The sequence below is a fragment of the Bufo bufo genome, chromosome 2 (genome assembly GCF_905171765.1).
Source record: "Bufo bufo chromosome 2, aBufBuf1.1, whole genome shotgun sequence".
NCBI lineage: Eukaryota > Metazoa > Chordata > Amphibia > Anura > Bufonidae > Bufo > Bufo bufo.
The window spans coordinates 390534881-390551290 of record NC_053390.1 but is presented as its reverse complement, the minus strand read 5'-3'; the positions used below and the strand labels follow the sequence as shown (position 1 = coordinate 390551290).

The window sequence follows — 16410 nt, the reverse complement described above, 5'->3', positions numbered from 1 at the left end:
TTCCGATTAACCCCCGCGGCGGCGGAATTCCGAATTTAAGTCAGGACGTACCAGTACGTCCTTGGTCCTTAAGGACTCGGGAAATAGGGCGTACCGGTACGTCCTATGTCCTTAAGAGGTTAACTAGAGGGCAAAAAACGGACACACAGACCAAACATGGACATCTTCACAGATGAAACACTGACTTATTATTATTTTTTTACGGACGACAAATGGATACGGAAATGTGAACAAGGCCATACTGTGCAGCATAGCAGACTTGACAGAATCCCTCTTCTCATATAAGCACCATACCAAATAAAACAACTGAAAATATTAAACGAAAAATGTGGAATTGGCTGGCCCTTACAGTGCGGAGCTTGTAGTAAAATAGCACGTGTGTTTTTGCTTTTTATATGCTGACGATGGTTTTATGAAGAAGTTACGTAGCTTTTATGTCTTTGCTTTCAGAGCTCGAAGCGGGATTGGAGGCCGTTGGAGGAGCACAGTTGCACTGATATTCCGTGGCTCCTGCTGTTTATCCTTTTCTGTGTTGGGATGGTGAGTAGATGAATGCCGCTGTCGCCTGTCTGTATCTATTCTTTATAAATGTCATTTCAACTGTTAACACACTACTAATCTTAAGTAAATCATCCTAAAATCTAAATCACATTTTTTGGTCAGTTCTTTCTGTCCCCAACTGTCCACTGCATATAGACTTGGACATTTAAGATGGAACTTTCCTGGGTATTCTGAGAAACGTAGATGCTTCTCCTTGATTGATATTGTGCCAGTGCCGTATGCAGGGGCTGCACGCTCAATGGAAAACATGGTGTTTTGGGATTTCATGACATCTACAGTGGAGTGACCAACTTTTTTGCTCCAAAGCTGTTTTGGTATTTAGTCTGCAGCATGTGAACTCTGTTTGTTTATTTTATTGTGAGTCTGTACTCAAATTCTGCATCCGTCCTGCAGCACTTTTGCTGCACCTGAACTTAACGTAGGTTAATACAGATCAATGTTTTCATTGTTGTCCAATATAGGCAGAAAAAAGTCAAGTGTTTAATGTGTGCTATATGGTACTCTGTGGTGTAGTAGAGGACATGTGAACCATTAAAGGCGTTCTCCAGGATTTTTATTTTCATGGGTTTTTACTATAGTTAGGCCACCAATATCTGATCTGCGGAGGTCTGACACCCTGCACCTATGGCAAGTGAGTAGCTCTGGCACAGAAACTACACGGCCCTGTCCACTGTAGTTCTGCTCCCATTCACTTTACTGGGAGCAGCTCTGCAATGTCCAGCTGCTTCGCATATAGCCTCCACAATCACTATTCGCTGTTCCAGGGAGAACACCATCTTTCTGACACAATAGGCCACTTTTATCAAACTGAATAATAAATCAGTCTTAGTTGCCCATAGCGACCAATCAGAGCTCAGCTTTCAGTTTCTTCAGGGCAATGAAAAAATGAAAGCTGAGCTCTGATTGGCTGCTATGAACAACTAATACAGAGTTACTATTAGGCAGTTTGATTTGGATATATTCGAGGTTGGCTACTTTTTCGTGGGTGTACATGCCACATGCTGAAGTGAGACAACTCCTTTAATGTCTGTAACGTAGATCCATTTTCAAGTCAGTCTCACTTGTTAGGCCTGCTATACTCCGAACATGTGGTTATCTTCCCTGTCTCCCATTCCTGTAGTATTGGAAGTCACATATCCTAGTCTATTACTCCACTGCTCCCCTGAATGTTCCTGCTTCTTCCTGAGCATCATGTTTCTCACTCTAGGCAGCAGATCATGCAGTGTCCCTTTTGAGTAGGAGAGCAGAAGGGCAGTACATAAAGCTCGACCTTACAGATTGCAATATAGGGGCATGCAGGCAGCTGTAAATCGAGGCAATGTCTGTGAGGGGGAGAGGAATCATGCGAACTGTAGCCCCTCACAAGGGTAATACTACTCTCTTGAAGCCCTGACAGCATCAAAACAAAGGTGCTGTAAATAGCTGGGAAACATAATGGAAGTAAAAAAATGATTACTTCTGATCATTGGTGATAACGCCTTGTGAGCATTTAGACACATATAGTTACTTTTTTGTATTTTTATAAGGGCTGAAAACCCCTTTTTGTTTGGTATCCAGTGATGCTGAAAATTGGTGCTGCACTAAAAAATGGGCTAATAGGCACTATAATTTTATTTTCTCCCTAATAATTATTATTATTATTATTATTATTATTATTATTATTATTAGTGCTAGTTTTGTGATTTGTGCAGATTCCTCAGGTGCTTGATTATTGGGCTTTCTTTATTGTATTATTTCCTCACCCATCCAAATTGGACATGAAATGACCACATACCACATAGTTCATTGCGTAGTTTTGTTTCTAGAAGGCCATGAAAGAACAATCAGCCCATGCTATATGTATTTATGTGGATTTTTGTAGTGATCATGAAGTTATAACTAGAATGCCAAGTTGGCATTTTAACATGTTTTGACAGCCACAAAAAGCTAATCTTGAATGGCTGCAAACCAAATGTTGTACAAGCTGTAAAATAATCCTATGCCTGTTTCACAAGATGTTTTACACCTTTGACATTGTAAACTATGCTTAGAAAGTGACTGCAATTGTTTTGAGTTGGGGCTCATGCACACGCATACAGCGGGTCCGCAATACACGGGTACCGGTCGTGTGCATTTCTCTTCATGGATTGCGGACCCATTCAATTGAATGGATCCCCAATTACGGAGATGCAGAATGGAGGCACGGGTCAGAACCCCACGGAAGCACTACGGAGTGCTTCCGTGGTGTTTCTGGCCGTGCCTCTGCACCGCAAAAAAGTAGGGCATGCACTACTTTTTTGCGATGCAGATGGCGGTCCCTATTCAAGTGAATGGGTCAGCGATCCGCATGCAGCTGCCCTATGGTCTGTGCCCGTGCATCGCAGGCCACAGCACGGACATGTAGCCCTTACATTCGTGGGCATGAGCCATTAGTCAGTATAGAGTAGGTTGTCCTACAGAAATGTGACCAACTACCGGTACTTTATAAAATAAAAAAATAAAAAATCTGACAGGTTTCATTTATTGCGTGGAGACCTAACAAAGTTAAATCAACATCACACATGTTCATTATAGATGATGGCAACCTCACAATCCAGAGAAGGAAGTATCTAATGCTTTCTTGCTCAGGTTCTTAAACCTTTGCCTACTAAGGATACGTATCATATGTCCTTGCAGTGTGGCACTTCAGTAGCTATATCTTGTCTTCTTGTAAACATTATAATCTAAGCTTTAAAACAAGACTAGGAATGTGGTGCTAGCTGCCATACTGCCGGACATACAGCCAGAACTAGAGAGGCGAAGTGGGAGCTGCACAGAACTCCTGGTCTTGTTTTAAAGTTTAGATACTTAGCTTTAAAACAAACCTAGCTCATATCACTGGTTGCTATACAGCCTAAGATATAGTAAACTGAACCTTGCCTCTTTAGCCAGTTATGTTGGTGTGGAAAAGTGGTGTGGGTAATGGCTTCCAATAGGGAACCGGATGACAGGCTGCAGAGAGAGGAGTAGAGGCCTAGATCCTGGGGAAGGGGTAACATGAACTTCTTTGCATGTTATGACATTCCCCACTATATTAGTCAGGGAGCATACATATGGGCAGTGGCAGTGGGCAGTTCTGTTTTCCAGAAAAGGAGTGAGAAGATGGGCACCTTCTCATCATCTCTCTGATCTATTTTTGACAGAGTATTTCATCAGACATTTTCATCCACTGACTGTCGCCATAAACACTTAGAATTTTTTTCTGTTGGTTTTAATCTCCTCCCCCCCCCCCACTGTGGCCGATTTTCACAGTGGTATAATACAGATGCTATTGGGACTCTTATTATGGATGCAACCCCTGAAATTCTGACACTCTAACTCCAGTTTTGAAGGACCGCAGGCCTTATTAGGGTTGGGAATTTTTTATTAGAATTACAGTTTGTATAGGGAATGGAAAGTTATCATATTTTTAAACTGTAAGATAAACCAAAAGATGCCCGCCAGGAAAGTAGAAAATATTTTCTACTAAAACTTTGTTTAATGCAGTGGAGGGGTCAGTGTCACTAACTTTACCAGTCTAGGGCAGTCATGGCGAACCTATGGTGCCAAAGGTGGCACTCAGAGCCCTCTCTGTGGGCACCCTGGAAAAAGTCTATGGCGTACCAATATACCTTAAACTTTTCCTGCCATTCATCAGTGCAGAGCGCACTATGAACAGGCAGCAGCACATTGAATGTAGGCAGAATATTATAGCTTAATGATAAAGTACATGGAAGATATACTATATTGGTATTTACTATTCAGGTTAAATTGCTGTGTTGGCACTTGCCACACTTATTGCATTTCCGTACCCAGTAGAACCTGCCAAACAATATAAGGGGTGTGGGGTATCAGATGGCACAAAATGGGCAAAGTCTACTGGGTACTGAAATGCCATATCGGTGGAAAACTTGCAATATAAATTTTGCATGGTCCCCTGCTCATTCATTTCTACAAAATACCTGTTTTGTCCAAATGATCACTGCACCCTTTTTTTTTAAATACTTTGAGCAACATAGTTTCCAAAATAAAGCGACATGCGCTGGAAACCATTCCATCCATAATCTGCTCACCAAATAGAGCTCCTTCCTTTCTGAGCCCTCCAGTGCGCCCACACAGCAGTTTATGACCACATATAGGGTGTTGCCGTACTTAGGAGTAAATGGGTAACAGATTGTGGGGTGCTTTTTCTCCTGTTACCCCTTGTGAAAATAAAAAAAAATTGGGGATAAACATTTTATTTGCACAGTTAAGTGTTTCTAAATTCTGTGAAACATCTTTTTGAGTCAAAGCACTCACTACACCCCTTAAAATTCCTTGAAGGTTGTAGTTTCAAAATGTGGTCACTTTTTGGGGATTTCTGCTGTTGGGGTACCTCAGGGTCTCATCAACATGGCACCTGAAAACCATTCCAGCAAACTCTGTCTGCCCTCCAAAAGTTAAATTGTGCTACTTCTCTTCTGAGCCCTGCGATGTGCCCATACAGCAGTTTATGACCACATGTGGAGTGTGTCCGTAAGCAGCAGAATTAGGGTAATAAATATTGAGGTTTGCTTCGCTGTTAAAATGGAAATTAAAATAGAAAATCTGCAAAAAAAGTGAAATATGCGTTTGGCGGGGCTGATGCCCTTACTGTATAATGTGACGAACAGGCCAAGGCAGAGCACCGAGAGGCGACATCACCAGCAGAGGGGGAGAGGGTCGCAGGCAGTTAGAGCACACAGGGGAAGTACTAGGCTCTGTGAATGGGTGGGCTTGGGCTCACTGAGTAGGCGGCTTGGGCTCTTAACCCCTTCACGCCCGATGACGTCCATGTACATCATCGGGCGTGTATTTAAAGATGGTGCCCGCTCCTGCCCCCTGCGGGCGCCATAGGAAAGTAGTGAAATCATCATAGGTGCATTGGAATCTATGACAATAGGAATCAGGTGAGTGATTGATTGTTATTGTTCCCTATTGGAACTATAAAAAAAAGTGTAAAAAAAACAAACATAAATAAATAAATAAAAAAATTCTAATCACCCCCCTTTTCCCAAAATAAGAGCTAAAAAAATGCACATCATGGGTGTCGCAATGTGCGAAAACGCCCATAGTATAAAAATATATTCCCCATACAGCAAACAGCAAAATGGTCGCTTCATTTTCTACAAAAAAAAATTATAAAAAGTGATCAAAAAGTCATACGCACCCCAGAATGGTATCAATGAAAATTTGCGATCACCCGCAAAAAATACACTTTTTTCAATTTTTTTTTATCACTATCAAAACGCAAGAAAAACTATACATATAAGGTATCGCCAGATTCGTAGTGGAATTGCTTTTTTTTTTTTTTGCAATTTCATCCCATTTGGAATTTTTTTCCCACTATATCATATGCAATATTAAATGGTGGCGATAGAAAGTACAACTTGTCCCGCAAAAAACAAGCCCTCATATGGCTATGTAAACAGACAAATAAAAAAGTTATGGCTCTTGGAAGGCAAAACGAAAACGCAAAAAAAAAACCTCCGGGCCTGAAAGGGTTAAAAAGGCTGTTGGGCACTTTTCAGCCTAATTTTAGAATAAACATTGTTTTCTGGACATAAAAAAGGAATACCAAAGTTATGTTTTACACCAAGTCTGTCTGCACAACAGCATGGTAGCAGCAAATGTTGGTGACAGATTCCCTTTAACCCCTTCCCGACATATGATGTAATAGTACATCATGGCGGCAAGTGACTTGCTGCATTTTGACGTACTATTACGTCATGGTGATCGGGCTGGCACCGGAGCAGTGCGCGCCCGATCACTGCAGGGGCCCGGTAGTCCCTGATAGCCGGGCCCCTGCTGTATCCGCCAGCATCTCTGTAAAAACCGATGCCGGCGGATTAACCCCTTCTATGCCCTGGTCAGCGCTTACTGCAGCATAGAAGGCGCATGTAGCGGGTGAGGGAGCCCATCGGGTACCCGCGCTGCTGTGGAGCGGACCCGATGGGTGACAAGACAGCCCGATGCCATGCACAGGCTGCCCAATGCCTTGCACGGCATCGGGACCTGCCTTCTACGGGGGCTGAGGAGATACAGCCCCAGGCTGGGTCTCCTAGGCAACCTGTTAGTGTATTACTCAGTGTAATACACTAACAGGCAATGCATTACAATACATATGTATTGTAGTTCACTTTTGAGGGTCTGATCCCCTCTGCAATGCAAGTCCCAGAGTGGGACAGAAATAAAGTAAAAAAAAAAAAAAAAGCAAAAAAATGCCCCTTTCTCCTGATTTTATAATAAAAAAAAAAAAGGAAAAAGCGCACATTAGGTATCACCGCGTCTGTAACAACCAGCTCTATAAAAATATCACATGACCTAACCCCTCAGCTGAACACCGTAAAAAAAAATTATAATGGTGCCAAAAAAAGCCCTTTTTTTTTTTGTCTCCTTACATCACAAAAATTGCAACATCAAGCGATCAAAAAGGCGTATGCCCCCCAAAATAGTACCAATCAAACCGTGACCTCATCCCGCAAAAAATGAGACCCTACCTAAGACAATCGGTCAAAAAATAAAAAAAATGTATGGCTCTCAGACAATGGAGACACTAAAATATCTTTTTTTTAATTTATTTTTTTAATGCTATTATTGTGTAAAATTTTAATAAGAAAAAGTATACATATTATTATAAGTATTGCCACATCCATAACAATCTGCTCTATAAAAATGTCACATAAACTAACCCCCTAGGTGAACACTGTAAAAATAAATAAAAACTGTGCCAAAACAGCCAATTTTTTTGGTCACCTTGCCCCATAAAGTGTAAAAATTAATGATCAAAAAATCATATGTACCCAAAAATGGTAACAATAAAAACGTCAACTCTTCCTGCAAAAAACGAGCACCTGGACAAGACGTTCAGTAAATGGAGACACAAAAACATTTATTTTTTTAAATACTTTATGTAAAACTGAAACAAAGTAAAAATATTTGATATTATTGCGTACGTAACAACCTTACTTTGCCTCACAAAATACGTAATATAGAGCAATTAAAAATCATATGTACCAGTAAAACTGGCACCTTATCCCCTAGTTTCCAAAATGGGGTCACTTTTTGGGAGTTTTTACTGAAAGGGTGCATCAGGGGGGCTTCAAATGGGACATGGCATCTAAAAACCAGTCCAGCAAAATCTGCCTTCCCAAAACCATATGGCACTTCTTTTCTTCTGCACCCTGCCGTGTGCCCTTACATCAGTTTACTACCACATGTGGGGTGTTTCTGTAAACTGCAGAATCAGGGTAATAAATATTGAGTTTTCTTTGACTGTCAGCCCTCGATGTGTTAAAGAAAAAATGGATTAAAATGGAAAATCTGCCAAAAAAGTGAAATTTTGAAATTCCATCTCCATTTTCCTTTACTTCTTGTGGAACACCTAAAGGGTTAAATCCCAAAAAAGTATGCACTTTATATTTGACCTTTTGCTACTGCTACTGTATTTTTTTTCTTTGTGACGATAGATGAAGTAAATATTTCCAGTTATACCAGACTTTTGTTAGTTTCTTTTTTGCTATTTTTCTTTTATGACTGACTAACAATGACTGAAATAAGCAGCGTCAATAAACCTAGAAAAAGATGAGCAGGTCCGTGTGAATTGTGTCTCAGTAGTGCTGCTGAGGTATTAATGGATGTGATCTGCTAGAAGACAGGATTGAGAAGCAGATTCCCAGCAGCCAGGGGTGGCTTTCATTTGAAGGGAAGATCAGTAAGCCATTGATGTCGTCCAGTGTTGGTAAGGCTGGTTGTTCCTGATAAGTTTTCACCGCAGCTTTCCCCCTGCCGTTTTCATATATCCCTAAAGGTTAATGAGGGAAATCACAATATAAGGATTTCAGAATCCCCATTCACTTCACTGAAATGTTTGCCTGTGTATGATATAAAATGGCAGCACTGCATCCCTGAATCTCAGAAGAAGCATGAAATATCAGGCATAGTACAGTAAGATTATTTTTTTTATTAAAAAGAACTCCAGGTATGTCCATGTTCACTGATTACATTACTGAAACCCATAATTTAGCTGTTTGAATGCAGGCCAGCCAAATGCAGGAACTTGATAAGCTATAATCCAGTCAGCACTCCATCGATGGTCACGTTGCAGCGGGAAGGCGCGAGGTCCACATGAGATATACAAGGAAATCCCGCCAACTGTGTCTTGCTTAAAGGTATTTTGCTTTATTCTTTAGTCATAGGCATCACAGATATTCAGCATATATCAGGACGTGTTTCGGCACAAAGCCTTTCTCAGCAGATACAAAGTCATCCCTTCAGTACAGGTGTTTCAGTTTGAATCTGTTTCGTTTCAATAATTGAGAGACAGGTGTAGTGGTCTCTAAGAAGGGGAAGGAGGCTGTGAAGTTGCTCAATGCAGAAAGCACTTCACATTGAAGTCCTGCCCTGGGTACTTTATAAAGCAGAATATGTTCTAATGCCGTCATCAGTGTATATGTATGTATGTATATATGTGTATGTGTGTGTGTATATATGTATATATGTATATATATATATATATATATATATATATATATATATACACTGCTCAAAAAAATAAAGAACACAAAAATAACACATCCTAGATCTGAATTAATTAAATATTCTTCTGAAATACTTTGTTCTTTACATAGTTGAATGTGCTGACAACAAAATCACACAAAAATAAAAAAATGGAAATCAAATTTTTCAACCCATGGAGGTCTGGATTTGGAGTCACACTCAAAATTAAAGTGGAAAAACACACTACAGGCTGATCCAACTTTGATGTAATGTCCTTAAAACAAGTCAAAATGAGGCTCAGTAGTGTGTGTGGCCTCCACGTGCCTGTATGACCTCCCTACAACGCCTGTGCATGCTCCTGATGAGGTAGCGGACAGTCTCCTGAGGGATCTCCTCCCAGACCTGGACTAAAGCATCTGCCAACTCCTGGACAGTCTGTGGTGCAACGTGACGTTGGTGGATAGAGCGAGACATGATGTCCCATATGTGCTCAATTGGATTCAGGTCTGGGGAACGGGCGGGCCAGTCCATAGCATCAATGCCTTCGTCTTGCAGGAACTGCTGACACACTTCAGCCACATGAGGTCTAGCATTGTTTTGCATTAGGAGGAACCCAGGGCCAACCGCACAAGCATATGGTCTCACAAGGGGTCTGAGGATCTCATCTCGGTACCTAATGGCAGTCAGGCTACCTCTGGCGAGCACATGGAGGGCTGTGCGGCCCTCCAAAGAAATGCCACCCCACACCATTACTGACCCAATGCCAAACCGGTTATGCTGGAGGATGTTGCAGGCAGCAGAACGTTCTCCACGGCGTCTCCAGACTCTGTCACGTCTGTCACATGTGCTCAGTGTGAAGCTGCTTTCATCTGTGAAGAGCAGAGGGCGCCAGTGGCGAATTTGCCAATCTTGGTGTTCTCTGGCAAATGCCAAACGTCCTGCACGGTGTTGGGCTGTAAGCACAACCCCCACCTGTGGACGACGGGCCCTCAGATCACCCTCATGGATTCTGTTTCTGACCGTTTGAGCAGACACATGCACATTTGTGGCCTGCTGGAGGTCATTTTGCAGGGCTCTGGCAGTGCTCCTCCTGTTCCTCCTTGCACAAAGGCGGAGGTAGCGGTCCTGCTGCTGGGTTGTTGCCCTCCTACGGTCTCCTCCACGTCTCCTGATGTATTGGCCTGTCTCCTGGTAGCGCCTCCATGCTCTGGACACTACGCTGACAGACACAGCAAACCTTCTTGCCACAGCTCGCATTGATGTGCCATCCTGGATAAGCTGCACTACCTGAGCCACTTGTGTGGGTTGTAGACTCCTTCTCATGCTACCACTAGAGTGAAAGCACCGCCAGCATTCAAAAGTGACCAAAACATCAGCCAGGAAGCATAGGAACTGAGAAGTGGTCTGTGGTAACCACCTGCAGAACCACTCCTTTATTGGGGGTGTCTTGCTAATTGCCTATAATTTCCACCTGTTGTCTATCCCATTTGCACAACAGCATGTGAAATTGATTGTCACTCAGTGTTGCTTCCTAAGTGGACAGTTTGATTTCACAGAAGTGTGATTGACCTTGGAGTTACATTGTGTTGTTTAAGGGTTCCCTTTATTTTTTTGAGCAGTGTGTATATATACACTGCTCAAAAAACAATATCGGCCGAAGTGGATTAGGTGCATTTTCGGCCGATATTTTCGGCTGCCGGAATTTCGGTGCACCCCTAATATATATATATATATATACACACACACACTCACAGCAGCACAAGACCAGAATCACGGGTGCAAGTCCTCTCAGCCACAGGCTCAAACGGCTATAGATGAGTATAGTATCCAAAGAATGAGTGCTGCCTCATTCTTTGGATAATATATATATATATATATATATATATATATATATATATATATATATATATATATATATACACACAGTGGATATAAAAAGTCTACACACCCCTGTTAAAATGTCAGGTTTCTGTGATGTAAAAAGACAAAGATAAATCATTTCAGAACTTTTTCCACCTTTAATGTGACCTATAAACTGTACAACTCAATTAAAAAAACAAACTGAAATCTTTCAGGTAGAGCGAATAAAAAATATAAAAATAAAATAATATGGTTGCATAAGTGTGCACCCCCTAAACTAATACTATGTTGAAGCACCTTTTGATTTTATTACAGCACTCAGTCTTTTTGGGTATGAGTCCATCAGCATGGCACATTTTGACTTGGCAAGATTTGCCCACTCTTCTTTGCAAAAACACTCCAAATCTGTCAGATTGCGAGGGCATCTCCTGTGCACAGCCCTCTTCAGATCACCCCACAGATTTCCAATCGGATTCAGGTCTGGGCTTTGGCTGAGCCATTCCAAAACTTTAATCTTCTACTGGTGAAGCCATTCCTTTGTTGATTTGGGTGTATGCTTGGGGTCAATGTCATGCTGAAAGATGAAGTTCCTCTTCATGTTCAGCTTTCTAGCAGAAGCCTGAAGGTTTTGTGCCAATATTGACTGTTGTTTGGAACTGTTCATAATTCCCTCTAGCTTAAAGGGGTTGTCCGGGATTGGGGACATTGTTGTAAGGGTACAACAAGCGCACAAATATTACATACATTCCTGTCCTACCTTTGCTAGAGTTTTCTGATGCCCTGTATTTCTTTCATAAATTCTCAGCCGGAAGTTCCGATTTTCAAAGATTCAGTGACGTACCGACTCCTTACTGGTGCTAAGCCTCTTCTTCCGCTTAGCAAGGAGCCCGGTGACGTCACCAGCACACAGGATCGTTCTGCAGCTAGCAAGGAGGCTGTCGGTAGAAGATAAATGTCCGCTAAACCACGCCCCTCTGTGACATCACCGGGCACAGAGGGCGTTAGTCTGGGAAGAAGGAGGCAGTATTTGGAGGAGGGACGTCGCCTCACTAAGGAACGCCCCCCTCTGCCGATTACTTCATCGGCCATAGAGGAGTGTTATTAGGAGTAGAAGGAGGTTCTATTGGAGGCAGCAAACTATGCTATTTAGCATAGTGCACGCCTCCCAAGATCATTTGCAATGAATGGGATGTGCTACAGTATGGGTGCTAACCACACCTCCCATGTCCCTACATGCCAGTCAGATCGCTCCCTGCCACTATTGTCTTTTATGCAATGCTAGCAGAGAGCAGATACATGGAAGCAGGGAGGGATTCAGCTTGTAGGCTTAGAAAAAGGTGGTTTTAGGGGAGGAATACTGATGAGGAGTATGAGTGGCAGGAGGCGGAATACTGATTAGGGGGAGTGGAAAGGCTTGTGAGATCCAGCTGCAGAGTCACACAGCCTTGTGGGACCCATAAGGCAGTGTGGCCGGAAATGACATAGCGCAGGAGATGCTATGTAGTATTAGGGACTCATAGGAGCAAAGGGGATGAAAAAAAATACACAGAGAATCAGGATGACTTTACTGCGTAATGTCAAGGTGATTATTAACGTTTTAAAAAATTACTTTCATCCCGTACAACCCCTTTAACTAAGGCCCCAGTTCCAGCTGAAGAAAACAGCTCCTTGGCATGATGCTGCCACCACCATGCTTCACTGTGGGTATGGTGTTCTTTTGGTGATGTGCAGTGTTGTTTTTGGGCCAAACAACATATCTTTTGGAATTATGGCCAAAAAGTTCAACCTTGGTTTCATCAGACCAGAACACCTTTTCCCACAAGCTTTTGGTAGACTTCAGATGTGTTTTTTCAAAATGTAGCCTGTCTTGGATGTTTTCTTCGTAAGAAAAGGCTTTCGTCTTGCCACTCTACCCCATAGCCCAGACATATGAAGAATACGGGAGATTGTTGTCACATGTACCACACAAGCCAGTACTTGCCAGATATTCCTGCAGCTCCTTTAACCACTTAAGGACCACAGGTTTATACCCCCCTAGTGACCAGGCCCTTTTTTACAAATCGGCACTTCACAACTTTAACGGTTTATTGCTCGGTTATGCAACTTGGCACCCAAATGAATTTTTCCTCCTTTTCTTCTCACAAATACAGCTTTCTTTTGGTGGTATTTGATTGCTGCTAGCATTTTTCATTTTTCTGATATTAATCAAAATAAACTGCAGTTTTCTCAAAAAAAAGGTGTATTTTTAACTTTCTCTGGTTAAATTGTTCAAATATAATTACATTTCTATACAAGTTTGTGTCAGAATTTATTGTGCTACATGTCTGATTAAAAAAAATCCAATAAATGTATATTTATTGGTTTGCGCAAAAGTTATATCGTTTACAAACTATGGTACAAAAATGTGAATTTCCGCATTTTGAAGCAGCTCTGACTTTCTGAGCACCTGTCATGTTTCTTGAGGTGCTAGAATGCCAGGATAGTATAAATACCCCCCAAATGAACCCATTTTAGAAAGAAAACACCCCAAAGTATTCGCGGAGGGGCATGGTGAGTTTATGTAGGATTTAATTTTTTTTCACAAGTTAGCGGAAAATGACACTTTCTGAGGAAATTTTTTTTTTTTATAAAGTTTCCATTTCTGCTAACTTCTGGCAAAAAAATAAAAAATCTCCCACGGACTTACTATGCCCCTCAGTGAATACCTTGGGGTGTCTACTTTCCGAAATGGGGTCATTTGTGGGGTGTGTTTACTGTTCTGGCATTTTGGGCAGGGCTAAATTGTGAGCAACCCTGTAAAGCCTAAAGGTACTCGTTGGACTTTACACACCTAGGCTGCAAAAAAGTGTCACACATGTGGTATCGCCGTACTTAGGAGAAGTAGGGCAATGTGTTTTGGGGTGTATTTTTACATATACCCATGCTGGGTGAGAGAAATATCTCTGTAAATCGACAACTTTGTATAATTTTTTTCTTTTTAAAGTTGTCATTTACAGAGATATTTCTCACACACAGTATGGGTATATGTAAAAATACACCCCAAAACACATTGCCCTACTTCTCCTGAGTACGGCGATACCACATGAGGGACACTTTTTTTGCAGCCAAGATTCTCAAAGGGGCCCAAATTCCAATGAGTACCTTTAGGATTTCACAGGACATTTTTACGCATTTGGATTCCAAACTACTTCTCACGCTTTAGGGCCCCTAAAATGCCAGGGCAGTATAAATACCCCACAAGTGACCCCATTTTTGAAAGAAAACAACCCAAGGTATTCCATGAGGGGCATGGCGAGTTCATAGAAGAACTTTTATTTTGGTCACAAGTTAGCGGAAATTGATATTTTTTTAGTTTTTTCTTACAAAGTCTCATATTCCACTAACTTGTGACAAAAAAATAATCTTCTATGAACTCACCATACCCCTCACGGAATACCTTGGGGTGTCTTTTTTCTAAAATGGGGTCACTTGTGGGGTATTTATAGGGGCCCTAAAGCGTGAAAAGTAGTTTGGAATCCAAATGCCTAAAAATGCCTATCTAAAAGGTACTCATTGGACTTTCGGCCCCTTTGCGCATCTTTGCTGCAAAAAAGTGTCACATGTGGTATCGCCGTACCCAGCATGGGTATATGTAAAAATACACCCCAAAACACATTGCCCTACTTCTCCTGAGTACGGCGATACCACATGTGTGACACTTTTTTGCAGCCAAGATGCGCAAAGGGGCCGAAAAGTCCAATGAGTACCTTTTTAGGAGGGCATTTTTAGGCATTTGGATTCCAGACTTCTTCTCACGCTTTAGGGCTCCTAAAATGCCAGGGCAGTATAAATATCCCACATGTGACCCCATTTTGGAAAGAAGACACCCCAAGGCATTCCGTGAGGGGCATGGCGAGTTCATAGATTTTTTATTTATTTTTTGGCACAAGTTAGCGGAAATTGATTATTTTTATTTTTTATTTTTTTCTCACAGTCTCCCTTTCCGCTAACTTGTAACAAAATGTTCAATCTTTCATGGACTCAAATCAGCGAATACCTTGGGGTGTCTTCTTTCCAAAATGGGGTCATTTGTGGGGTGTTTGTACTGCCCTGGCATTTGAGGGTCTCCGCAATCATTACATGTATGGCCAGCATTAGGAGTTTCTGCTATTCTCCTTAGGCCTCATGCACACGACCGTTGTTTGGGTCCGCATCCTAGCCGCCGTTTTGTCGGCTCGGATGCGGACCCATTCATTTCAATGGGGCCGCAAAAGATGCGGACAGCACTCCGTGTGCTGTCCGCATCCGTGGCTCCGTTCCGCGGCCCCGCTAAAAAAATATAACATGTCCTATTCTTGTCCTCGCTTTGTGGACAAGAATAGGCATTTATATTGCCGGCGCCCGTTCCGTTCCGCAAATTGCGGAAGTCAACACGGGCGCCTTCCGTTTTTTGCGGACCGCAAAAAACGGCACGGTCGTGTGCATGAGGCCTTATATTGAGCATACGGGTAATGAGATTTTTTTTTTTTTCAGTTCAGCTTCTGGGCTGAAAGAAAAAATGCACGGCACAGATTTCTTCATTCGCATCGATCAATGTGGATGAAAAAATCTCTGCCAAAAAATGTGCAAAAAAAGCTGCAGTCGCTAATAAAGATCCAAAAAGCTCAAAAGTGATCTTTATAGCACCGCAGCGATTTTACAGTGTTTTTGCAGTGATCAGAAAAAAAATATTTCTGTCACTGCGGTGGGGCGGACTGAACGCAAGTGTGCGCACAAGATCAGGCCTGATCGGGCGAACACTGCGTTTTTTGTAGAGCCTAAGGTGACCCTAATTTACTGATATAGATCTGATTGCGATCACTTACAGATACTATATAGTACTAGTGCTGATTAGCGACAGCGATGACACTAATCAGCGACTAATCAGTGACTGCGGTGCGGTGAGCTGGGCGCTAACTACCTAACAAGTAGCTAACTAACTGGCGGTGATAAGGGACCCATAGGCCCCATTCATACGTCCGCAATTGCGGACCCATTCATTTCTATGGGGACAGACTTTGTCCCGCTCGGATCCGGAATTGCGGATCTGCACTTCCGGGTCCGCACTTCTGTTCCACAAAAATATAGAACATGTCCTATTCTTGTCCGCAATTGCGGACAAGAAAAGGCATTTTCTATATAGTTCTGGCAATGTGCTGATCCGCAAAATGCGGAAAGCACATTGCCGGTGAACGTGTTTTGTGGATCCGCGGATCCGTGGATACGCAAAACACATACGGACGTCTGAATGGAGCCTTACAGGGGGGTGATCAGGGAGTCTATATGGGGTGATCAGGGGTTAATAAGTGACAAGGAGGGGGGGGGGTGTGGTGTAGTCTGTAGTGTGGTGCTTGGTGCTACTTACAGAGCTGCCTGTGTCCTCTGGTGGTCGATTCAAGCAAAAGGGACCACCAGAGGACCAGGTAGCAGGTATATTAGACGCTGTTATCAAAACAG

At 42.4% G+C, this 16410-nt stretch overlaps 1 protein-coding gene across 1 annotated transcript in view; it reads left to right on the top strand.

Annotated features, from left to right (window-relative positions):
- Window positions 1–16410, top strand: part of SLC44A1 (solute carrier family 44 member 1) — a 164782-nt gene that overhangs the window by 47468 nt on the left and 100904 nt on the right. The window contains exon 2 of the mRNA XM_040417211.1: window positions 451–540. Within this exon, the coding sequence (XP_040273145.1) occupies window positions 451–540 (90 nt within the window). The remainder of the gene's footprint in view (window positions 1–450; window positions 541–16410) is intronic.